The sequence below is a fragment of the Tursiops truncatus genome, chromosome 14 (genome assembly GCF_011762595.2).
Source record: "Tursiops truncatus isolate mTurTru1 chromosome 14, mTurTru1.mat.Y, whole genome shotgun sequence".
NCBI classification, from domain to species: Eukaryota; Metazoa; Chordata; class Mammalia; order Artiodactyla; family Delphinidae; genus Tursiops; species Tursiops truncatus.
In genome coordinates this window covers 30,219,432-30,245,870 of record NC_047047.1, presented here as the reverse complement: position 1 = coordinate 30,245,870, position 26,439 = coordinate 30,219,432, and the positions used below count along the sequence as shown (strand labels likewise).

The following is a 26,439-nucleotide window of genomic DNA, read 5'->3' as shown; positions in this document are numbered from 1 at the left end:
GATCAGAAATGGTGAGAACCTTATGGAAGGTAGCAATGAAGATGAAGAAATGTTGATGGGTTCTAGAAATAAAGGGGTGCAATTGATAAAATTTGGTGCTTAAGTATGTGTGAGGGTGAGGACAAAGAAGTCAAAGATAGTACCTGGTTTTGTGACTTGGGCAACTTACTTATAGTGGTAATAATAATCTGTCCTATAATTACCGGTATTTGAATTATAGGAAGGAAAATGAACATGACTTAAAGTGAGGGTGAAGAGATGATGAATTCAGTTTAAAGCATATTTAATTTGAAGGCATTGAGGTGAGAATTTGATAGACCAGTGGATAAATGGGTCTGGAGTTTATAAGCAACGCCTGGGCTAGAAATAATGATTGGATGAGATAAGCTACAGGAAAATATGTCAAGAATATGACAGGAGGGAAACCTAGGGAACACTGGTCTTTAAGGGGTGGGCAAAAAAAGTAATCTGGTGAGACATGTAAGAGCTGGGATGGGGAATCAAAGCCAATTGCAAGGGTGAAAGTATAGATGGCACAGAAAGAAAGGAAAGAATAGGTAGTATTCAGTAGCTGATGATTTGAATTTGAGCTGCTTTATGTCTAAGTGAAGATTTCTAGTAGGGAATTGGATGTATGGATCCTGGAATTTAGACCTATAAATAGAATGTAGGGCAGTAATAGAGCTATAGTACAGGTAAGTAGCACGAGCCTCAGAAAAGCAGAGAAGATAGAAATAACGGTCTGGAAACAGATGAAAACCCAGGAAGATACCACCACTCTGATGCTGTGATGTGTAGACTTCACTGCTTCCACTGCATAGTGGAAGAAGGAAAATGGAGCTTTTCTATAAAGATGCTTCAATGCAAATGTAGGTGTAAATTGAGCCCTCAGGTGGAGTTAAAGGTTTGATGAAGCTAGAATTAGATCTGTCTAGTTTGGGGAGGGGAAATGGGGATTAATACAGTTCAATATTCAGAAATTGGTATGTCCATTCAGCCCCCAAGTGATGTCCGCATGGATTCCTTCTTTTCCCAGAGTTGGCCCTTTGATCTCCTCTCCCCCACCAACCTTAACTATATTCAGATACCAGAATGCTAATCTTCCTTGGAGTCTTTGTTTGGTCGTGGTAGAGAATCTTGCTTTTGTCATCAGATACACATATCGTCAAAGCATATGTCCTCAACAAAGTTAGTACATGTGCCTTCACTCAGGTTATTGCTACAAATGTTGACTAGTCCAGGGTGACTCAAGCATCTAAAGATCAACTATGATTTGACATAATTGCTCTCTGCTTAACCCTGTTAGCACCATCAGCCCAGGTGATTGCTTCACCTGACCTATCATCATATCCATTTTGTTCACTAACTTAAAAAAAAAACAAACACCACTTTGCCCATTTTGGAGAACATAGAGATTGTGTGTGTGTGTGTGTGTGTGACATTTCTATTCCCTACCTTCTTTATCCAAATTTATCTTGCTGCTCCCCCAACACAAGCTGTGTCCAGTTGAGCCTTTGTCAATCACTCAAATGTTGCAGTTTTAGTCCCTCTTCATTGCAGGAGCACATGCTTCAGTTAAAAATTTTAAATTCTAGATTTAAACAGTATTTTAATAGTATATTCTCCAAAATGTATAAAGGTGAAACTAATGCATATTATTTCAGTATCCAAGTATTTAAAAAGTAGGAGTTCTCATGTCAGTGCTACGGCTTATATTCTGAGGATTTATTCTGTTCACCAAATACTGCTGGTAAAGGGTTCCAGAGATCTGTAGCATTGAGTGAGTGAGGGTTCCATTCGTCACTCTCAGGTGTAGTATCAACTCCTGTCTCTGTGGAATTTCAGGTCATTCTCATGTGTATTCATGTAACTGAACCTGAAACTGATTTTACATGATAATGTATTTTAGGTTCCAAGAGACAAATAACGTGTTTGCATTAGAGACAGTGGGAAATCTTAGACAAGAGTGGGAACCATGCTTATTGGTGATAATAATGACTCCCCACCTTCATCCCAAGTATTTGCTATACATAAAGACCATCAGACGTTGAAGCCAAATGAGAAGTGTGTGTATTTGTGCACTGTGTCTGTTCATAAAATATGTAGTTACTTGATTAGAAATTTTTCAGTAATGAAAATTACTACCGTTATTTATTACTTAATATATAGCTGGCTTTGTGAGCCCTCTATGTGCATTGTCTCATTTAATCCTCAGTGTAATCATATGAGGTAGGTATTCTTATTGTCCCCTTTTACAGTAAGGAAGCTGTAGTTGATAAGGTCAGTGACTTGCCAAAGGTCACACAGCTAGTGGGTGGGAGTTTTGAGATTTGAGCAGTGACTCTCAGACTCCAGATGCATACTTTTAACCACCATACTAACCTTCAGTTTACTCAATTCAATAGTTTGGTTCTCTGTTTTATTTTGATAATATTACTATTATTATTAAAGCAACAAATTTGTTTTATAGGAACAAGTAGTGATGAACTTGGACAGCAGGCTTCTGATCTTCCCTTTATATATCTGCTGTAACTTCCTGTATATATCGCCAGAAAAAAGAACTGAAAATAATCACCATCCAGAAAATCCAGAAAACTGAGGATCTCATCAGCTGGAAACAGTAGCACTTTGTAAACTTTTTTGGCCAGATTTAATTTAATGGCCCTGCAGATATTCACATCTAAGGTGACTAACAGTGACAAAGGCCTTATGAACTGTTCAGATAATACAGAAGACTATTCTTATCCTCATTATATTTCTATGCATATTTAAAAAAACATTTTAAAGCCAAGAAAATATCTGTCAAACCGTTTGTTATAAAGATGTCGACTCATGCTTTTTAATTTGGCATCAGTAGAAAATTGCCGTAGGTAAATTTCACATTTCTCTGCAACCAAATATAGAGTTAATTTTTAGCTTGAACTTTGATCCTACCTAATGTTAGTGAACCTCGATTATCCATCTGTAAGTTTTATTTTTATTTGGCTAAAAGAATGCTAAAGGAATAATTTGGCCAATTATAAATGCTGTTTCAGTTGGTGTGTTTAAAGCTGTCCTTTAATTTTTTCAACTGCTCTTTATGATTCCTCCTCCTAGTCGAATATTCTTCCAATCTATATATGTTTTTAATCATTAAATTTTTTTCATGGTTTTGAAGACTGAGGAACTTTTTCTTAAACATTTTCATGCTATTTTATTTTGCTTTTTATTGATATTTAGCTTTACTAAGACTTTAACAACAAAAAAATCAGGTTCAGACTTTCAAATGAACTTGGATGGGGGAGAAAATCAGTTGGATTCTGAGGATATTCCTTTGCCTTACATGGTCTTTTCTTTGACATTCTGTACAACTCTATTATTAGGTCACAGATTATTTATGTACCAAATATTACACTTTAAACATTCTCATATTCTGTGATCTTTTTATTTATGTTCAAATTTTTTAAATTGGGAATCCTATTTCCTACTTAAGCTCAGGACTTTATAACCTCTGAATTGAGTGCCTTTGAGTTACACATGCTATTAGAAATCTCATAGTAAATGTAAATAAGGTCGGAGGATATCATATAGAAGCTGATAATAAAACATTAATATACAAATAGAACTTATTTTTGTCAAAAATGAGATGTACATTTGTCATGATTTATATATGTTGGTTTCTTGTGTTTACTGCTGTTTTGAAAATAGCCATGCTCATTGTCTTTCCAGTCAAAGTGAGTACTTTTTGTGGTTAATGTATATTTTTAGTATGTTTTAAGAAAAATGGGAATTACTTTTGTGTATCTGTACAAATAAATACTCATTTGGAAAAAAGAATCAGCTATTATATAAAATGACCAAAATAAAAAAATGAGTTGAAACCAGAATTTTTTTTCCAAGTTAGATTTTTTCCAATTAGATTTAACTTTTAGAATTTATTGCTAGTTTTTCTTCCCTAGTGATATGTCCATAGATTCATAAATCACTTTTGTCCTTTCAAAATTCATCCTCATGGTAAATTTAAAGGAAGCTTTTAAATGCCTTCCCTATCTCTACCCCTAGAACTGTAGTAAAAAATCCAATAATTTGGCTGTATTGAGCCTTCATTTCTTGTTTTTGTATTTGGCTATAACTATATATCTCTTCCATGAGATGCTTTTGTTTTTTTCCTATCTATGGTAACATCAGAGGTTCCTCACCCTTACATATTAAAAAATATAAATAAATACCAAACAAATTGAATTCTTTGAATAATTGAATTTTTCCAAATCTTGGGAGTAAAGATACTTAAAATTTGAGTATATTAGTGAGTAAAATTATTTCATTTCACTTATATGAATTAATCAAATTGGAATTACATATGGTTCCTGTCCATTCTTTGTTTCCTGGCCAAATTGCTTATGTCATTCCCAGATAAAATAAATATTTGTTCAGTCATAAGTAGGTTGTGTTCTCATTGGAGAAACTGGTAATTGTCAGCTAGTACCTCACATTGATAGTAAAGATCTGCTTTTGTTTTCTTACCAAATACTTTAATGTTTGCATACTTTTCATTCTTTATAATTGGAATATTTTCAATAAAGTATTAAAAGTGTCAGCTGAAGTATCATATAAACTATTATATATGAAGGTGTTTGTCAGCTTTTGCCTTATAACCTTTGCCAAGTCTTTTTTTAAGTTGCAAGGGCTAGAAAACAATATTTACCCACTAATAATTATTTTTACTTGGCTATCAGTAAAGAAGAGGTCCTTAAGAGAAAATGTTCTAGAGTTCCATGCTAAATTATTAAAGAGAGATATGAGTGTACCTTTCCTTTTTTTTTTTTCTTAAATAAATTTGGCTTGAAACTTAGCAAGGTAGGCAAAATTAAATGAATGTTGTAGTCATTAGCTTTTTAACCAAGTGTTTAGCAGCCAACATTTTATCGCATTTCAAGTCTTTAAATAGGATTCATTGCCATCATTAATGAGCAGATTTCAACATCAAATGCAAAATTAGGGTTACCAAGAGTCAATTTGGCTTTCTAAATTTAAGTTAATTAAAATTAAATAAAACTTATTAAAATTTACTTCCTCAATCACACTAGACCCATTGTAAGTGCTTAGTTAACCACATGTAACTAGTGTCTACTGTATTGGACAGTGCAGATATAGAATATTTCCATCATTGCAGAAAGTTCTGTCCAACAAAGGTGATCTAGAATATTGGACTGTTAACGCTGAAACTATGTCAGGAGTTACATTCACTTAAAGATGAACCCATGTAAAGAATAGAAAGGATAATAGAGCCAGGGGTGCAAATGGTAGATAACTTGTCAATCACCTAGAACGATGTGTTGAATCATAATTTCAAGCAATGTGTACCTAAATCACTTGACTACATTCAAAAACAAAAGTCATTGTACAGTTTCATCCCAACCACAGAGTTTGCAGTTCTTCCCAAAGTCCACGGTACAGGGATACAAAAGCAAAAAAACCTCAAACATCATCAATCACTGTTAACTAGTGGTCAGACTGCATCTAAATTAGGGGGGGAAATTACTGACTCAACAACGTGCATCCATTTGTAATGATCAAGTAGGATACTTTTGTAAAGGCTGGTGATTTTACATAAAATAGGACTAGAAGAGGTGAAACAAAGTTTAACCAAGGCTAAAAATAGTACATTTGCCAGAATCACAGATGGTTAATGTTGATTCTTATGTAGAGTACATACATACTTTACAGCTTGCCTTTACTGAAAAATTGCTGTCTGGTTGGGGAGGGAAGTTATAAGCCAGTGTGATTACAAGTGTTGACAGTACCCCAGCCCTACTCCACTCAAAACCCATTAAAATGGCCATTACAATGAGAGAAACTCAGGTATTGAAAACAGGATTTTTCTTCCAGATACAGTGCTGGATAATCTGCATTCTGAGAGCGGGCAACTTGATCAGTAAATAAGGAAGCCCTAGCAGAATACAGTTTCTATCCCACATCTTAAAGGGGGAGGAGCCACTTAGAGACATACCACTTCTTTTCCTGCCTATGGTTAATCTCAGGGCTGTCCCTTTAGGAAACTTACTCCTTTGGTTTTTTTCTTTCTCTTCTGTACTTTGCTTTTTTTCCCTTTATACTCACACCAATATTTTAAACATGCTTAAGTTTCTCCCATCTTTGAAAAACCTTCTACATTTACCTCCACCCACTGCCATATTTTGCCCTGCATAAGCCAAACTTCTCAAGAGGGTTTTATGCAGGGAATTCCCTGGTGGTCCAGTGGTTAAGACTCTGCTTTCACTGCCTTTCACTGCCATGGACCTGGGTTCGATCCCTGGTGGCAGAGCTAAGTCGTGTGGTGCAGCCAAAAAAAAAACAAAAGGTTATACAAGTTCTCTCCACTGCAAAAGCCATTCACAACCCAACTCCACTAAAACTGAGTCAGCAAAGACTTTGTTGCTAAATCCTTTAGGTTAGATGTGGGGGTTTTTTTCCATTCCTTTTAACATTTAAAATTAACCGCTTTGTTCTCCTTAAAAACAGCAGCCTTCTCTTAAAACTTCTCTGACCTCACACTCAATGGGTTTTCCTTCTCTTTCTCTGGCTCCCCCTTAGTCTCATTTTGGGGTTCTTCCTCTAGCTGTCTCCAGGCCCTTTTCTCTCAGCCTCCCCGGGGTGGTTTCATGCACTCTCATGGCTTCAAATGAACATCTATGTTCCGACGATTCCTTTTTTTTGGAATCAAAAAATCAGCCTAGATCTCTCTTCCAAGCTCCAGATAACACATCTAGTTGGCATCTCCTTTTGGATGTTCAGAATGGCACCTCGGATTAGTATGTCCAAGATCTGAACATATATGGTCTTTACCCAAAACTTACATTATGTACCTTAGCAAATGATGCTACCATCTACCCAGTTGCACAAACCTGGATGTCATTGTTGAATCTAAAATTCTATCATTCTCTGCCTCCAAAAATCAAGTTTTTCCAGTTTTATCAATTACTTCTCAAATTCAGCCACTTTTCACCTTACCTACTGCTAACACTCTAGTACAGGCCACTGGAGTTTCCAGTCTAGATTATTGTACCATCCTCCCTAGGTGTTCTCCCCCTGTAGTCAAGTCTCCAGTTACCCAAAGTGTTCTCTGAATAAACGCAAATGTGATTCCCTCCGGTCCTCAAAGCCCTTCAAAGGCTATTGCTTTTGCCTCAGGATAACTCTACCATAGCTTACAAGGTTTCTAGTCTTGTCTGTACATTCCACTTCTTGCTGCCTAGGTGGCTGCCATACTTCTTTAGTTCTCTACTTTTAGCCTGTCTGCTCCCTTGCCTCTTGCCCTGGCATATGCAGTCTCCTTTGCCCACACAATCTCTTCCACCTGTCCACACCACAGAAATCACCCCAATTAACCTGGCTAATTTCTACTCATCCCTAAGGTCTCGTTTGGACATCATTTCCTCCTGGAAACTTTTCTTGAGAAGCTTTCCCCTCAAACCAGTTAGGTACCCACTTTATGTGCACTCATAATATCTTGTTCTGCCCCTCTCAGTGCATCTTGACACTGTATCCCTCACTGGACTGCAAGCTACTCAAGAGCAGAGTTGTTTTTTTCATTGATTAAATCCTCTGGCACATAGGTGTGCAGTAAACATTTGTGTGAATAATTGTATTAATCATGCCTTTATTTCTTTCATTTTCTGCTGTTTTGACATCTGGGGCCTTGCTGAGACTGCCCTTCCCAGGGCTAGCTAATTTCTAGAGATAGCAAAAGACTCCCCTTCTGAGTGTGCCTTTCATATGCAAACCAGCCAGGGGAAAGCCCCTACTCTCCAACCACCTCCTTTATCGAGCTCACAAGCCAAGGCATTTTTCCTCTGCTATAATGACCCCAGGGCCAGGTAACAACAGCTCTGGACAGCCCCTAAATCCCAAGGCCCGCTGTAATTATTCAAACTAGTCAGTCTTAAACCTACTTAGCCTGCTTCCCAGCCTCTGCTATTCCCTCCCACAAAACTCAATAAAAGCTCTCAACCATACTTTATTTCCCCTTTCCCCCTCTGCCTCCTGACCCACCCTAGTTCTTCCCCGGGTGGACTTAAAACTATTTGCGTATGCTGTGTTTACAATTGGTTTGGTATGAAATATTTTATGCATGTGGACAAGACAGTCGGAAAGAAAAATGGGGGGTGGGGAGGAATGAGAGCTGTATTAGGGTGGTTTATATATGGCTTTTTCCAGACATTTCTATAATAACATCAGGCAACACATTTTAACGCCCACCGTGGACAAAGAAGATGGGGAAGCCACCTCGAAACGGGGGTTGAAAGAGCAGACAGGATAACTGCTCTCGGCGAAAACTCCAGACTCGGAAGAGGGGACATCGGGCCGGGGCCGCGTGACTCTGCGCAAGCGCATCACCTCCCGCCTTCCTTAGAAGCCGGAACCCTGGCGACTCGTTTCGACGCTTCCCAGGCTGCAGGGAAAGCTCAGTTCCCCGCCCTCCCGGAAGTTGTTGCATAGTCGTTTCCGGGGCGGCGTGAGGTTGGGGAGGACTCCGAATGGGTCGCAGCCGCAGCCGGTCCCCGCGAAGGGGTGAGTCCAGAAGCAGTTCTGAGGGTCTGGGGCTCGGTCGAAGACCCGTCTCCCATTTTGTTCCCAGTCCAAGGGCCGCGGAGAGGAGGGACCTTTTCTCAGGAGGAGAAGAGAGGGGGTGGATGGGGAACGAAGACCTGGGCCCTACACGTTTCAGCCCTCGGATTTGAAGGCAGTTTTTTTCCGAAGTTGGGGTTTCGCCGACCCTTTGTCGCCCTCATACAGTAACTTTTGTTGTACTTGTGGCTGGGGAATGTAGAGTCAGGCCACGGTTCCCTTCATTTCTGGGTGACCGATTGCAAGTCATTCAGCCTTCCTGCGTCCGAGTTCCCGTAATTAGACATTGGGGGTAATATTGCTTACCTTTAAAAACTGAAGTGAGAATTGATGCCACACTGCGTAACACTCAGCATGTGATACCGCCAGGTTCTTAAATGCTCAGGGTTTCCTTTCCAGTTTATAGTAGGGAAATCGATGGTTAGGAGTTTGCGTGCAGGGAGCTCACCTCGTAAGCTCACCTCGTAATGTCTTTTGGCCCATGAAGTGGGCAGTGAGAGGTAGAGAAGCCAGGACTTGGATCGGGAGATGTCAGTAGTCCCTTGATTCTGCCCCCTCGTTAGTTTTTATCACCTTCAGCTAATCAGGGTTGATCTTAAAAGTTAAATGAGCCCTCGAGCCACAAAGGGCTATTGAGCACTTAACATGTTCTCAATCGGAATTGAGAGCTGCTGTTGAAGTCGAATACACACCGGATTTCTTTGATTTAATGCGGAAAAAAGAAAGAATAAAGTGTCCATTTTTTATAATGAGCACATGTTGAAATGCTAATAGTTTGGATATATTGGGTTAAATCTATACTGTTAAAATTAATTTCATGCGTCTTTTTTACTTTTTTAATGTGACATCTAGAAATGGCGCGCATTATATTACTGTTGGTCGGCGCAGCATCCAGTAGATGTTGGAGGTAATTTTCGGCTCTACAATTTTGTATTTATATTAGAGCGTAGGCGGTCCCGGTCCACCTCCCGAGAGAGAGAACGCAGGCGCCGAGAAAGGTCCCGGTCCCGAGAGCGAGACCGGAGAAGAAGCCGCTCTCGATCCCCGCACAGAAGACGTTCCAGGTAAGTGCAGAAAATAACCAGAAGTTTTACCACAGCTTTGTAGTCGCTGCGCTTGACTCTGTTGTTATCACTTACAAAGGCACTTATGATTTCATGAAATGAGGGGAACTTTATCCCACTTTATTCTAAACCTAACATTCGCATTGATAAAATGGGGTTGATAACATTCCACATAGTAGAGTTGCCGTGAGGAGTAAATGAGAAATAATACATGAAAAGCACTTAGCAAGAGTAAGAAATAAGTGTTTTGTATTTTTGTCTTGCTTTTTTATTTACTTTTGGTGATAATAATTTATTCAAGTATATAATCAGGAATGTGAGGGCTTCCCTGGTGGCGCAGTAGTTGAGAGTCCGCCTGCCGATGCAGGGGACACAGGTTCGTGCCCCGGTCCGGGAAGATCCCACATGCCGCACAGCGGCTGGGTCCGTGGGCCATGGCCGCTGAGCCTGCGTGTCTGGAGCCTGTGCTCTGCAACGGGAGAGGCCACAACAGTGAGAGGCCCGCGTACCGCAAAAAAAAAAAAAAAAAACAGAATGTGAGATCTTGGAAGAATCTTAGAAGTGGACTCTGGTTCTTTTTTTTTTTTTTAATAAATTTATATATTTATTTTTGGCCGCGTTTGGTCTTTGTTGCTGCATGCAGGCCTCTTATTGTGATGGCTTCTCTTGTTGCGGAGCACCGGCTCTAGGCACGCAGGTGTCAGTAGTTGTGGCTCACGGACTCTAGAGCGCAGGCTCAGTAGTTGTGGCGCACGGGCTTAGTTGCTCCATGGCATGTGGGATCTTCCTGGCCCAGGGATCGATCCCGTGTCCCCTGCATTGGCAGGCGGATTCTTAACCAATGCGCCGCCAGGGAAGTCCTTGGACTCTGATTCTTAATAAGCATCAGACACATTTGTTTGTTTCGTTGCTTTTTTCTGCCTTACAGAAAATTTTTTTGCCCTAGCTATACTGAGTGTAACTGATGATTAAACAATAAATAATTTTTTGCTAACATTCAGGGCCTTCTTCCTCATTCTGCTTTGGGGAACAAATTCCTGGTGCTCTAGAGCCTGGCTTTTGTTCAGCCTTTACCTTGCAGGCACTCATGTATATCTGTGCTCATCAGCACAAGTGGCCGGGTATGTCTTTGTTTCTGACATTTTTACTTATTAAATTTTAGATCCCCAAGACGACATAGATCCACATCTCCTTCCCCTTCTCGACTAAAAGAAAGAAGAGATGAAGAGAAGAAAGAAACAAAAGAAACAAAGAGCAAAGAACGTCAGATAACTGGTAATGTTATTAGATAAATAACTGTAGGAAAAGTACAGCCATGTTTAGATAACTACAGTTATGATAAAATTATAAAAGTATAATTTTTGAACATTTAACTATTAAGTTTTTAATAGTGTTCATTGCATGTAGTTTTGAGATGTTGTTTTAGTTGTACCTTAGTTGCTGGTTATCTGGTGCTCTAGATACAAGGACAGTTAAAAACATGAGAATATTATATTTTGGAAGTATCGTCAAAACTAGTGTTCTGTCTGATATTAAAGATGGTCCTTCCTAAAGGCTCCAAGCATGTCATTTTAAAAACACTTATTTATTTATTTTTTGCTGCGTTGGGTCTTCGTTGCCGAGTGGGGGCCACCCTTCATTACAGTGCGTGGGCTTATTATGGTGGCCTCTCTTGTTGCGGAGCATGAGCTCCAGGCACGTGGGCTTCAGTAGTTGTGGCTCGTGGGCTCTAGAGTGCCGGCTCAGCAGTTGTGGTGCACGGGCTTAGTTGCTCCGCGGCATGTGGGATCCTCCCGGACCAGGGATCGAACCTGTGTCCCCTGCATTGGCAGGCAGATTCCTATCCCCTGTGCCACCAGGGAAGCCCCCAAGCATGTCCTTTTAAGCAGTCTCTTACGATGGAGGAAGGAGAGCGCAATCCTTCCTTGCCCCTTAAGTTATATGCTATCCAAATTGAGGAATTTCTATCATTAAACTCAAGTCTTTAGCTAATTGTTTAGTGTATTCTCTGCTGGTAAGCCACCTCTCTTTTTATATGTATAGAATGATAGAGTTTAAAATTTTGTCACTTATTTTTGTAGAGGAAGACTTGGAGGGCAAAACAGAGGAAGAAATAGAAATGATGAAGTTAATGGGATTTGCCTCCTTTGACTCCACAAAAGTAAGTAAAACATGTAGCCAGTTAAGTATTCTTATTTGAACTGATCTGTCCCATTTTTCCATATTCTTTTACTATCACTTGTAATTTCTTTCACTGATACAAGTTTTTTGTTAGAAGACAGTAACTATCTGTGTGAAGGGATTTGAAAGCAAAGAGAAGGAAGTGGTGAGCTGCCATTGGAATTCAGGGAGTATTTGCCTGGGATATTTGAGTTAGATCTTAAAGGGCCAGTAGAGGTGATCAGACAAAGAAGAGGAGGACGATGATTTGAAGCAGGGGGAAAAGCTCATGACAATGCCATGTAGGCATTAAAGAGCATAGAGTATTGTGGGAATTTCAAATTCAGTGACTAGTGAAAGCATGTTGGTGGGCTGGTGGCTATGAATGAGGCTAGAAATAGAGGTGGGAGGCAAATCGCAGAAGGCTTGTGATATCCTTAGCCATGCTGAGCAACTTAGAGTTGATTCTTTAGGTGATGAGAGGAAGCAGTGGTTTTTAAGCAAGGGAGTCACATACGTGTGTTTTAGAATGATGATCTGGGGCTTCATGGAGGACAGATGGGAGGCTGAGAGAACTGCCGTCGTGCAGTGAAAGATGATGAAGGCCTGAACTGAGAGAGGGACTGGAATATGGAGAACCATTCAGGAACCAGAGTTAGTGGTGGTGGGATGGAGGTGAGTAGTCAGTGATGACTCTGAAGTGTCAGGCTGATAGGGTTAACCAAAGAAAGGATTATAGGAAGGGGAAATGCTGTGAAACAGAACGAAGCGCAACTGCCAGATAAAGATGGCATTGCGTAGTTGCATGCATATCTCATAGCTCAGAAGAGGGGTTGACAGGAGTTTGAATGCTCTCTAGCCCTGACCATAATCCTGGAGACAATAAGAAAGTAGGGGAGGCAAAAGTGGGAGGGCTTGTGGAGTGGGAGATGAAGAGAGGGAGGGGGGAGAGAGATAGGGAGATAGGGAAGTACAGCAAAGGGGAGATGGAGGGAGAGAGGAAATTGAATGAAGAGAGAAGGGAGGATAGAGAGAGGAAGCTAGTAAGGATAGGCAGGGAGAGTGTGTGTGGAGAGAGAGAAAATATATTTTAAAAACTTTCTTTTATAGAATTTTAAGTCCTTTTAATTTTGCAAATTGAAGTTGGAATTTTTGAGGAGAGTTGTCAAAAATTATCCACTTCCCCTAATCTTGTGTTCCATTGAGTTGTGAACGGAGTGGGGTAATCTCAGGTGCTATAAGAGTTTCTTTCTAACTGATGTGATTATGTGGGGCTCCCATGTATTTTTTTTAAATGACAGTGTATGACCTAAGAGGAGTACCAGAGGCATGACTGTTATGAGGTGAGAAAATTAAGAATGCGCTCTTGTTCTCACAAATGGTTATGTGAACCCCATTTTAGAATTTAATGCAGTTTATGTCTCAGGTTTTTTTCCTGAATATACCAAATCCTTACTTGTTATTCAAAAGAACATTTTATGAGTGAACTGGTTTATTAATACATATATTGGGTAAATATATGGATAAAAATATCTCCAAAGTGAGACAACTAAATTTTATTGTTTTTAGAATAGTGAAGGACCTTCACTATGAGAATTCTTTTCTCTTTTGGTTTTACTGGTGCCGGATATTATGTTTGAAATTCCTGAGAATCAGATGTAAAGATGGAGCCACTACTTTTAAATGTAGTCTTTTAAATGTTTGTGTATAAAGGAGAAATTAAGTGAGAATTTATAGATCCCATAAAAATTATGGAGTACCACAAGAACAAATGATGTCAGTTGTTTTTTTATGACATCTACAAGGATGTTAATTTAATTCATATGCAGTTGGCTTCATGACTATCAGTTACAAAGTCTCTCAGCTCATTTGTATTTTTCAGTAATGTGTATCTTGTGATATTTCATCATTAATCTATGGTGGAACCTCTTCATATGCCAACGTAGTCACTTATTTTCCCTTCCATTTTAGCATTCTAGAAAGTTTCAAAGTTTGGCTATGCTTATTAATGGATAGTTCTCTATTCCAGCATGTAAATGAGAGGAGAGCTAATAATATACAACTCTGCAAATAGTTTTCAAAAATCAGAAAGCCTTTAGTAATTGAACTTAGTAAAAAGGTTAACATCATTTACTTTTTTTTCCAAGTCATGCCTACCTCCTATTCTTGGGAGGTTAAAATAATACACCTTAAGTAATTTACTCAGTATTCCCCCGGCCCCCAAAATGCGGTGAAAACAGGAATAGAAAAGGAAGACCAAATATACTTGTTTTAGCTCAACTTCAAATATATACCTCACCTGTGCATGCCAGTGGATAGGAATCCTTTTTTTTGGCCTAACACAGATATCTAATAAGTATGCTAAACAGGGTACACGCCCATGTGTAATAATAGGGGAGGGAGGTTATGTGTGTGTTCCTGCACATGCACTCATGGTGGCATTAACTGGCAGTGTTCATACATTTAACAGTCATTTTCTGAGTACCTGCAAGTGCAGTAGCCTAGGATGTGACAGTTGCAAAGGTCACTCACAGCCATATCCCTCCATCAAGCTCCATATGAGCTTGCAGTCTGATGGGAAATAACATCATGTATATGATGTTATACATCATGATCATGCAGAGTAGAAAATGCAGGGTATTGCGAGGAAAGCACAGTTAACATTCTGTGGGAGTTAGAGAAGAGGGTGCTTCCTGGCAGCTGGATCATTTGAATTGGGCCTTGAAGGATGCATAAGAACCAGATGGTTGAAGATTGGATGGGGGTCAGGAAGACAATTCAGGCATGAGGAACAGAAAGGGGAACAGGTTGAATCAAAAGACGCATAAAGGAATTACTGAAAAAAAAAGTCTGAGATACAAGTGATACAACATTAGCATCTGTTATTCTGATTCTTGATTTAAAAATCAAAACTTCAAGGCCTATGTAAGAAATGGGATTTAGATAGGAATGGTGACTGATTTGAGAATGCCATCAGTTAAGGTCATAAGTTAAATTTTTGTGAATGGATTTTTCTAGAGAAAATATCCATAACTTGTATTTGGTTTTGAAGAATTCTATGACCAGAAAAGGTGAAGCTCTGCTACCCAATTTCCCTGTATGTCTTGCATATAATACATATACCATGAGTGTTTGTTGGTCTGAATATTGGTTTATTTGCTTATGTGTGACTATAAAAAATGTGAACAGAGAGTTATAACGCTTGGGAGATCATGGGATATCATCAGGATCTGAAAATTCTTTCACTCATTGGACTACCTCATGCTTAAATGAATCTTGCCATTTAAGAGGGTCTGTGGGATGCAGCTCTTTGATCAAGGCATATAATATGTTCTTTCTCTGGTGTGTTGTTTGCTCGTTTGTGTGTGTGTGTTTTGTTTTTTGTTTCTTGCTTTTCTCCAGGGGAAAAAGGTGGATGGCTCTGTAAATGCCTATGCCATAAATGTGTCTCAGAAGAGGAAGTATAGGTATGCATAGCTGCCATTATTATGTTTGAACTAATATAAATTATATGCTTGGGAAAGAATTTTTTATGGGATAATGATGTTTGTAGGAAATGTAGCAGTTTTCCAAACAGTCCCTTACTTTAATAGTTTCCATATTGTCCCTTGTTTTAATCTTCCTTGTTTATATTCTTGTATGTTAAAATAGTTTCCCATTTACATGTGAACTAGTAACTATTATAAAGAAGGGTAGTTGCCTTAAATATTTTAGGGCTCTAAGTAGTTCTTTCTTTAAAATAACATAGTCTTAAGTCTTTAGGCTTTAATTTCATTATAATTCTAGGTTTTAAAATAGATTCCTCTTGAATTATTTACCTAACTTGATTGTATAAGGATTTCAACTGTAAATATCCTTCTGTTAAATATAGGTATATTTTATTAATACCACAGAACAAACCAATCCATACTTGAAATCTCACTGAATGAATGGAAAAGTCAAGACATCTTAAAACATTGCCTTTCTGTCTACATTTATCACTGATAAAAGACTAATATTCCAATTAATTTAGAATATGAATAGTGTGATTTGAGACTGCTGTGAGTTAAAGTACCAGAATCATCAACAGTCCATTGTAAAATTACTTTCAATTACGGTTCTATGGGGAGAACTAGTACAGTGTGAAATCAGATTTGCTTGATGGGTATGTATTTTGAAACTCTTCTCTATTTCCTTAAACTAGCTAGGTGTTTAGTGTTACCTAAAATAAATATGGATTTTCAGTTGATTTTTTTAAAGTCTGTAGAATCTTCCCAAATAATATTGAAAGTATATTTCCGTACCTCTATTTGGATTTTAACTTTGAATACTTCTTGCCCTAGACTCTGCCATTTTAAAAATGGTTTATAGGTTTAATTTCTGAAGCAAGTGATTAGTTCTTTTATAAGACGAATCCAGAATTTTTTTAATGACAATAAATTTTCTCATCATAGGCAGTACATGAATCGAAAGGGTGGATTCAACAGACCTTTGGATTTCATTGCATGAGAATTGAAATATTGAAGAATGATTTTTTTCCCCTCATCTTGATGAGAACAGTGGATTTTGTATTTTGTATTTAATATGCATCAAAAACAGGATCACAGTCCCTCCTCCTTGTAAAGTAAGAAAATTTTATTTATGATGTGTGTAGTTCACTTACCCTGCCTCAAAAAAAGGTTAAATATTACATTTTTTTCCTTTAGGAAATTTCATTTGGGGCAATCATCAACCCCATTTTTTTTTCCTTATTCCTATGGAAACTGTATATGTCTTCTTCTTGGATGCTCTTTATGACTTTTTAAAACACATAAGAGTAATTTGGAAGTAAGTTTCTCAAATAAAGCAATATTTTTACCCTTTTGTATTTGATACTTTTATTACTAGGTAAAAGAATCTCCCTACACGTTTTCTTTTTTCATACATAGATTTAGATATCATGATTCTTTATAGTTTAAAAATTAGAAGAATGAAAAAGTATAACTGGATTTTTGTATCTTCTGTGTTTTTTGCCCCCCAAATACCATTTTTTCCCAATAGAAAAGTAATACATGCTTATTATTTTAAAAATTAAAAAAGAAAAACTTGGAAGAAATCAGAAAGTAGGGGGAAAAAGCCAAAAATCAGCCAATAATCTACCACCAGAATATTAATATTTTGGTATATGTGTTTCCAGGCTCCTATGGGTATGTATTTCTTGCCCCTACCCAAAGAGATCAGAATGTTTATGCCGCTCTCTTTTACTAATCTTTATACTCCCATGTACTGTGAACTTTTTTTTTTGGCTGCATTGCGTTTTTGTTGCTGCACTTGGGCTATCTCCAGTTGCGGCGAGCTGGGGCTACTCTCTGTTGCAGTGCGCGGGCTTCTTATTGCGGTGGCTTCTCTTGTTGCAGAGCATGGGCTCTAGGCGCGCAGGCTTCAGTAGTCGTGGCTTGCGGGCTCTAGAGCGCAGGCTCAGTAGTTGTGGTGCACGGGCTTAGCTGCTCCGCGGCATGTGGGATCTTCCCAGACCAGGGCTCAAACCCGTGTCCCCTGCATTGGCAGGTGGGTTCTTAACCACTGCGCCACCAGGGAAGCCCATACTGTGAACATTTTTTTAAATGCTCTTATAAATTCTTTGAAAACCTACCTTTTAATAGCTAGTTGGTTATAGTGATACCATAATTTATTAATTAATCCTTTATTGGTGAACATTGCCTTCCCTCCCATGATTTGCTATTAGAATTAAAGCTGTGAGTAGATTATTTAGGGGTTAAAAAAAAAAACCAAAATACAACACCAGGACATCCCCAGCAGTCCAGTGGTTAAGACCCTGCCTTCTAATGCAGGAGGCACAGGTTGCATCCCTAGTCGGGGAACTAAGATCCCACATGCCCATGCCATGCAGTGTGGCAAAAAAAAAACCAACCAAACCAAACCACAACACCTGTGAGTAGTATCCCTGTTACACGTATCTTTTTGTACTTGTTGCCTTATTTCCTCATGTTTCATTCTTGGAGGTGGCATTGCTGGGTGAGATAAAGGGTGCATGTTTTACCCTTTGTGTGCATGTTTTAAGGCTTTTTTTTAATATTTATTTTTATTTTTTGGCTGCATCTGGTCTTAGTTGTGGCACGCAGGATCTTTCGTTGCAGTGCACAGGCTGGTCTCTAGTTGTGGTGCGTGGGCTTCTCTCTAGTTGTGGCGCGTGGGCTTCTCTCTAGTTGTGGCTCACCGGCTCCAGAGCATGTGGGCTCTGTAGTTGTGGCATGCAGGCTTAGTTGCACCGCGGCCCTCACCAGTGAAGTATGAGCATTTCCATTTCATATACATGTACCAGTATTGAGTGTAGTTTTTTCTTAAGTTTCCACTCTGAAGGTTAAAATAATGGCATTTGGTTTTGTTTAATTTCTGAGGAAGGTGAACATTTTAAGAATGTGTTAGCCATGTATATTTCTTTTGTTTAATACTAATTCCAGACCTTGGGTCCATTTGTCTTTTGACAAGCTTTTCTTTTTCTTATTTGAAGGAAGCTCTTTTTATATTGAAGATAATGACTATTACCTATTCTGTTTCTATCTCAGTGATATTTGAGGCTTTGTGGCTAGATTTTAAATTTTGTGTTGTATTTTTTTGAGTAAGTAATATAAACACATGGAACACAATTTAGACAGCACAAAGGGTATATAGTGATGAGGTAATTGTGTATCCTTTCAGAGATATTCCATGTATACACAAGCATATAATATATATGTATATTATTACTCAAATTTGAGCAAACTCTACACACTATTTTGCACCTGTTGTTTTTTCATTTACTACTACATCTTAAGATTGTTTCTTATATTGCCCCTTATTTTTTAAGGGCAGCAATTATAGTTCGTTGTAGGATGGACTATAATTGGACATTCAAGTTGTTTCTTATGTTTTGGTATTAAAAAAAAATAATGTGGGGACTTCCCTGGTGGCACAGTGGTTAAGAATCTGCCTGCTAGTGCAGGGGACACGGGTTTGAGCCCTGGTCCTGGAGGATCCCACATGCCACAGAGCAACTAAGCCCGTGCACCACAACTACTGTGCCTGCACTCTAGAGCCCATGAGCCACAACTACTGAGCCCGCATGCCACAACTACTGAAACCTGTGTGCCTAGAGCCTGTGCTCCACGCCAAGAGAAGCCACCACAATGAGAAGCCCGCGCACCGCAACAAAGACCCTATGCAGACAAAAATAAACAAATAAATAAATTTATTTTTTTTTAATGATGTAATTACTATTCTTATATGTCCATGATTTTACAAGTGTCTAGCTGGATTATAAATCCATACTGCATCTGAAATTTGACCACCTATTGTAGGTCTCTAAAAGCTTTCCTGGCAAATGAGTTCCCTGTAAAGAAAATAATAGTAGTATGACTGCATTGCATAATACAGTGTACAGAGCACCTTGGTTCATTTAATCCTTATCAGATAGAGCAGGTACTATTATCTCCATTCCCAGATGAGAAACCTGAGGCTATTCAGACCTAGAGGCAGAAATGATTAATGTTTACACTACCTACTGGCTTCATTACTTAAATATTTAAATGTGCTGCATCAGCTGCACAACTTGTAGTACCCATTGCACAAGTGTCACTACCCCGAGCAGGTGGATTATTCTGCTTAGACTTTTTGCCAGGTAAGCTAAATAGATTCTCATACCCCCACCCTCCAAAATACTGTCTATCTGTAAATTATCTATGACAAGGACTTTCTGACCACATTTTTGCACATCTAAAGAAATGAGACCCAATTGTTGTCTTATTGGGAAGCTAAAACTTCTGGGATGAAATAATATGCCCAAAATCAGATGATAGGTTTTTGGGTTGTCATGTTAGTGTGGTTTTAGTAGAGATTTGACTTGAGATCCTCAAGGCAGCATACTTTGTAAAGAAATAATCTGAGAATACCCGGTAGGTCAATAGGTTCACTCTCCGTAAGCTAACACCAAAGAAATGGAACAGGAGGAAATCTTTAAAGATCTAGAGATAAGACACCTCTGATTTTAATAGAAGTCTTGGTTTGAAGGAACTTTTATCCATCAGATCATCTGATTCTGTAAGAATAAGAAAAATGGAGCATCCTTGTCTTCCTCTAACAGGCTACTGCCTCTCAGAAGACATAAGTTTTGCTAAATCTTCTAAGTATCTAAATGCTAAGAGTGTTCTAGGGCCCAATCCGTGGACTCTCCAATCTCCCTCTGGTGAGTCGTCCATCCACATAGCTTCAAACGTCTTCTGCCATGGCTCTCAAATTTATATTTCTAGCCTGACCACTTTACTGAATTCCAGGCTTGTATATGCACTTGGATTATTAGGCAGCTCAAATTTAAGATGAATTGAATTCTCGTTTCCCTGCCCAGTCTTCTTCTCTGAGGCTTCCCCATCTCAGCAAGTGGCCTCTCCATTCACACCTTTGCTCAGAGCAAAATCCTTAGGGGGGTCATCCTTGACTCCGCTCTTTCTCCTGTGCCCCGCATCTGATTCATTAGAAATCCTTTTGGCTCTAACATCAGAGTGTATTTTGAATCCAACCACTGTTTTCCCCAGATTTACTGTGATACAATTGACACACAATTTTAAGATATTGAAAGTGTATGTTGTGATTTGATGTACACTGAATCTGACTACTATTCACCATCTGTACTAACAGAAGCCATCTCTCTTGCCTGGACTACTACAGTAACCCCCTAATAGGTTTCCTTCCCTCTTCAGCCTCAGTTTATTCTCCACCTAGCAGCAGAGTGAACCTTTTAAAATGTACATCTGGTCACATTGCTTCTGGCTCTGGTGGTTTTCTATCATTTAGAGTGAAGACCAATCCTTACTGTGCTCTACACGTCTGTATAGTTTGGAACCTGGCTTCCTGCAGCCTCACCCTTGCTATTGCACTCAGCCACGCTGCTAGCCTCCTTGCTGTTCCTTGAGAACAGGTATGCATCTACCTGAAGAGTCTTCCAACTTGCTTTTCTTCCCGGAATGTTCCTCCTCCCCCTCCCCCACCTCTCAGATTTACATGGTTAGTAGATTTACGTGGTTATGTTGTTCAGGTCACTGCTCAAAATAAGTTCATTCCTAACCACCTTGTCCAAAATAGTAGCTTCCCCTTCCCTCTCTATCCCTTTACCCTGTTTTACTCTTTTTATTTAGCGGTTTAAAAATTGAGATTAAATTCACCCTTTAAAAGTATATCATTTCAGGGAATTCCCTGGCGGTCCAGTGATTAGGACTCTGTGCTTCCACTGCAGGGGACATGGGTTCAATCCCTGGTCGGGGAACTAAGATCCTGCAAGCGGTGTGTGGCACAGCCAAAAATAAGTAAATAAATAAAGTACACCATTTCAGTGGTTTTAGTATATTCACAGAGTTAAGTATTTATTACCACTATCTAATTCTAAAATATTTTTATCATCCTAAAAAGAAACCCCATACTCATTAAAGTCACTCCTCATCCCTCCCTATCCACCTCTACCCTCCACCCCAGAAACCACGAAATGTACTTTCTGTCTCTAAAGGTGTGCCTATTCTGGACGTTTTCATTTAAATGGATATTTCAAATGGATGGAATCACAAAATACGTGACCTTTTGTGTCTGGCACCTCTTGTGCTGCTTTTACATAGCATAATGTTTTCAAGGTTCATTTATGTTGTAGCATATATCAGTACTTCATCCCTTTTTATGGCTTATAATATTCTGTTCTGGGGATATACCGTATTTTTTTAAAAATTATTTTATTTATTTTGGCTGCGTTGGGTCTTCATTGCTGCGTGCAGGCTTTCTCTAGTTGTGGAGAGCGGGTGCTACTCTTTGTTGTGGTACACCGGCTTCTCATTGCGGTGGCTTCTCTTGTTGCAGAGCACGGGCTCTAGGTGCACCGGCTCCGTAGTTGTGGTACGCGCGCTCTAGAGCGCAGGCTCAGTAGTTGTGGCGCATGGGCTTAGTTGCTCCGCTGCGTGTGGGATCTTCCCGGACAAGGGCTCGAACCCGTGACCCCTACATTGGCAGGCGGATTCTTAACCACTGCACCACAGGGAAGTCCCCACATTTTTATTTATAAGTCATCAGTTGATGGGCATTTGGGTTGTTCCACTTCTTGGCTATTACGAATAGTGCCACTATGAACATTCATATACAAGTTTTTGTATGAACATATGTTTTCAACGCCCTTGGGTATATAACTAGGAGAGGCACTACTGGGTCATACAGTAACTCTATGTTTAACTTTTTGAGGCACTGTCAAAACTGTTTTCCAAAGCAACGGCATTCTTTTACATTCCCACCAGCAATGTATGAGGGTTCCAGTTTCTCCACATGCTCTGCAAAGTTTCCTTTTCCTTATAGCTTATCACGGCCTGACACACTCTATATTCACCTGTTACTGTCTAGTTCTTCCACTAGACTTTGAACTTTCAGGAGTAGCGCTTCTGTCTTGTTTGCTGCTGTAGCCCCGGCACCACACAGTGCCTGGCACACAGCAAAGCACTCAATAAATATCTGTTGAATTCATGAATATAGTTCAGTAAACTTTTTTCACTTAACCACTTCCCTTGGTGTTTTTTTTAAATTAATTTTTATTGGAGTATAGTTGATTTACAATGTTGTGTTAGTTTCTGCTGTACTGATACAGCAAAGTGAATCAATTATACATATAAAAATATCCACTCTTTTAGATTCTGTTCCCATATAGGTCATTACAGAGTACTGAGTAGAGTTCCCTGGGCTATACAGTAGGTTCTTATTAGTTATCTGTTTTATATATAGTAGTATGTATACGTCAATCCCAATCTCCCAGTTTATCCTTCCCCCCTTTCCCCCTTGGTAACCGTAAGTGTGTTTTCTACATCTGTGACTCTATTTCTGTTTTATAAATAGGTTCGTTAGATTCCACATATAAGCGATACCATATGATATTTGTCTTTCTCTGTCTGACTTACTTCACTCCACTTTCCTTGGTTTCTGAGTTAACCTTTAGTTCCCCAACTCATAAATGAATACATTTTTCCTATAAAAATTTTAAAACATTATGACAGCTAAATCTGTTTTGCACAGCCCTGGTTCACTGTGAATCCTTTGTGGTGTTTACTTCCAGATCTTATGCATGTATGTATGTAACAGAGTTAGTGTTGGAAATGAGGAAAATACACAGTTTGGCCTTCTTTTTTTTTTTTTAACACAAATAATATGCTTTAGGGATCATTTTACAACTTATTTACTCAGCACTGCCTTGGGGATGTTTCCATGCCAACGTATGTACCTCTACCTTTTTTTTTTAACTGCTACATAGTGTTCAGTGTAATGTATGTACCCTTGTCTAGCCATTGCTCTATTTTTAAAGTAGCAAATATTTGTGGAATAACTAACTTTTGCAAAGCAGTGTTTTTAAAGGTTTTTAAATTTTAATTTTCTGATATTGGGTATCATGATATTTGAGTGTCCAAAGTAGCCACAAAGAAAGGGACTGATATTAAAGCAGAAAATTACAGTTCTGATTTTTACACTTAGAAGAATAAAATCACTTCCTCAAAAACTTATAAAACAGAATTCATTTTAATGTCATAGTGGTTAACTATGTCAAACTCAGTTATAAATAGTGTTTTTTAATTCAGCAGTGTGGGAACTTTTTAGACAGTTATATAATATCAACAGTTGTCTTCCCTGCCACTCTGAGGTACTCGCTGAAAAGCACCTCTCTGGCAGAGCTCCTGTTGCATTTAATGAACCTTCCCCTCAGCACCGGCATTTACATACTGTCCTATACCCACCTGGAGTATAAACCCCTCAGAGGAAGGAAACTGGGGCTTTCTAAAATATGTAGTAAAGATTATCTGACAAGTATAATCTTTTGTGGTTCCCATTTTCAATATTTTCTTTTACTCCCCAGTTCTATTAGTTTAGCTTGATGCCTGATCAAAGATATAAACCATTGTCAGCCTACGTTTATCTTATTACAGATAGCTTTTTATTTAAAATTCTGGTCATAAAATTCAGGTTCAAACATTCTGGAATTTCGAATTCTTATTTTGGGGGTTGTGCCTATCTGTCAGTGCTTATGTAATGCCTTTGAAGTGCTAGATGCTGGGAGTCACCACTTCTACTTTGTTTTAGGATTTCATTTCTTTTTTCAAAATGTGTACTTTCAGATTATCTTATTTAACTGGTCATTGTAATGTATTTGTGTAAAATAATTTCCAGAAAAACAAGAAAAAACCCTTTGTTTTATACTTACTGCTTGATGTCCAGTAGATGGCACCAAATGCCCTTTGGAGTTCTTCATGATACTAATTCCTGGTTGGTATTGCTGGCTTACTGATCTTGTCTTCCACCACTGCCAAGGAACAGAAAGGGGTCCATTCTTTAGTCTAATTCTCTGATTGTTATATAACTTAGTATTTTTGTTTGGAGTTTAAGATAGACCTGTTGGTGTTTAAATGGTTCCTTGCCATATCTCAGATTTCAAACTTTTTTCCTTTTTTAATTTTGTATAAGTGTGATTTTCAGTCAGGGCAATTCTAGGGGAAGAATCATGACTTTGAAATAAGACTGGGTTTAAAAAAAAGAGTTGAGGGTAAGGGAAAGAGTAAAGAGAGTCTGAGTGTTCATAATAAAATCAAAGAGAAAATATAGAAGTATACAAAATCCAAAATTAAGGTAATGAAATCAAAGTGTTTTTACTGTCAGTTTGGGCTCTTTAGAATTTCACTATGATTTTCAAATTTGTTTTACAGATAACTTGCAGTTAAAACATTTCACTATGATTTTCAAATTTGTTTTACAGATAACTTGCAGTTAAAACATACTCTTTAAAACTTATATCCCCATTCTTCTAGCTTTTTTGTGCTTTCTTAAAAACCTTTATCTTCAGTGGTAAAGGTGAATATTTATTAGTTTTCATAAAGAATCACCTTTTAGGTCCAATTAACCATTAAAACCAGAAAATATGTGTTCTGTATGTCAGGCCTGGTTTACTGCGTATTAATTCTGTTGAGTTTATTTAATTTTAATGGATTTGTCAACCATTAAAAAGGACACATTTAAAAACTTACCATCATAATGTGTTTCTTTGTTTTTCCCCAGTGTTTGAGTGTCATTGTTTGTGACTCATATAGAAATCCGTCTCTTAGTTGTCTTGTTTTTAGAACAGCTACCAACTGGAGCATTGACACCATGGGCTCTGAGTGAAACAGATCTAGGTTCAGTTTCCATTTCTGGCTGAATGGATGTCTAGGAAAGTCATTTAGCTTCTTGGGCATCAGTTTCCTCATGTGCAAAATGTAGATAATTAACCTATCTAATGGGGTTATATTGAGGATTAGCAATAATGTAGGTAAGTTACCTGACAGGCTATTGTTTTCACATATTGGCAACAATAAACTTTTCTAAAAAGCTTTGTTAAATATGTTCATGCTTTACTCATTTCTATATTCAGGACTCTCAATTTACGAAGAGTTTTATTTCCGTTTCTTAAAATGAAGATGTCAGTATATTAACAGAGTAACTTGGGTCTTGAGATAGCTTAGGGAACAATTCCTAAATAAAGTTTCTAGTTCTGTCTATGTACATTTATATTGGTACCACACAAACACCATTCATAGCCGTCTTGAAAAGAAAGGATTCTTTTTGAGTGTTCTCCTCTAGAATTAAAAGGGAAGGAAAGACCCCGAAAGAGATTTATGTCAAAGAATCTCAGAATTCAACGCCAATCTGTAGGTACAGGAAGTTTCTGAGCTTTTAAAACCCAGTCGCGTGAGGGAGTAATTAGCCAGCACTTGGGGCGGGGGTAGTGCCTAGTGCCTTTGGAGAGCTCAGCTCTGTATACAGCCTCCCTACTCCAGCGCTTTCTGAGGAGAGAAAAAAACGCTGGGCGGCGAACACTGGACAGGAGACAGGCTTTTCCCCCGAGCCCCTCAGCCACGTGGCGCTCGGCGGAGCCCCAGGCCCACCGCCCTACCGTCGGGCTGTCTGCCGCTCTCCCTTCGGAGAGATTCGCGGCTGGGCCCTCGACCTCGGGAAGCCTGTAACCTCCGGGTCTCGGCCGGCAGGCCCAGGGATCCAGCCCCGAACCCGAGCGGGGCAGAGCGCCCAGGTGACGCGCGGTGCCAGCTTCCACTCGAGGGACGCCCAGCAGGTCCCCGGAACTTTTCCCCAGAGACAGGTCCCGGCAACAGGTCCGAGGTGGGGTCGGGTGGAGCCGAGCCCGGCGGCAGCCGGTGAATCAGCGCCGGTCTGCGCCCGGGTCAGCCCTGACGGCCCATGCCAGATCCCGCGAGGAGTAGCCGAGCCGCTGACCACCAGCCATTCAGGGCTCGCTGGCTTGGGGAAAGGTGACGTCATCGTAGCTGGGCGGTGTAGGAAGGTTCCACCAATGGGATACAGGCAGAGTGGCTTGCTTTCTGTAGCTCTTGGCCAATACTAACAAAGCAAAAGGGGGCCCGGTTGTCGGTATAGAACCAATGGAAAACAGGGAAGGAGCACGAGGCGGAGTTGCGAATCCTATCACCAATTGGAAAGAGAGGGTGGAGCCCGGGCCTTATCAAGCGTGACCAACCAGCGAGAGGAGCGGACACTGAGGGGCGGGGCTGTAATGCCTTCCCCCAATCGGACAGCGCCAGAG

At 39.3% G+C, this 26,439-nt stretch overlaps 2 protein-coding genes and 1 long non-coding RNA gene across 7 annotated transcripts in view; 2 read left to right on the top strand and 1 right to left on the bottom strand.

The window, feature by feature from the left end:
- The window catches only part of GMCL1 (germ cell-less 1, spermatogenesis associated), a 48,056-nt gene extending 44,190 nt beyond the window's left edge, over nt 1-3,866 (top strand). For all 4 annotated transcript variants that reach the window (XM_019943002.3, XM_073791280.1, XM_019943001.3 and 1 more), the window contains one exon: nt 2,471-3,866. In XM_019943002.3, coding sequence (XP_019798561.1) covers nt 2,471-2,480 — 10 coding nt within the window. In that variant the 3' untranslated portion in view covers nt 2,481-3,866. The remainder of the gene's footprint in view (nt 1-2,470) is intronic.
- Nucleotides 3,867-8,392: 4,526 nt separating this feature from the next.
- On the top strand, nt 8,393-16,673 carry SNRNP27 (small nuclear ribonucleoprotein U4/U6.U5 subunit 27). 2 transcript variants are annotated; one of them, XM_019943206.3, is made up of 6 exons: nt 8,394-8,550; nt 9,551-9,671; nt 10,834-10,946; nt 11,753-11,832; nt 15,234-15,298; nt 16,265-16,673. In XM_019943206.3, the coding sequence occupies exons 1-6, from the start codon at nt 8,517-8,519 to the stop codon at nt 16,317-16,319; spliced, it is 468 nt and encodes a 155-aa protein (XP_019798765.1). In that variant the 5' UTR covers nt 8,394-8,516; the 3' UTR covers nt 16,320-16,673. The 2 variants fall into 2 exon arrangements, with proteins under 2 accessions (XP_019798764.1, XP_019798765.1); XM_019943205.3 differs by lacking the exon at nt 15,234-15,298 and having other exon boundaries at nt 8,393-8,550.
- A 6,308-nt stretch (nt 16,674-22,981) lies between these two features.
- Nucleotides 22,982-26,381, bottom strand: LOC117307851 (uncharacterized). Its single transcript, XR_012325662.1, has 2 exons — nt 25,777-26,381; nt 22,982-24,999 (listed from the first exon to the last, which is right to left on the bottom strand). It is a non-coding gene; the product is annotated as an uncharacterized lncRNA (long non-coding RNA).
- Between the last annotated feature and the right edge of the window lie 58 nt (nt 26,382-26,439).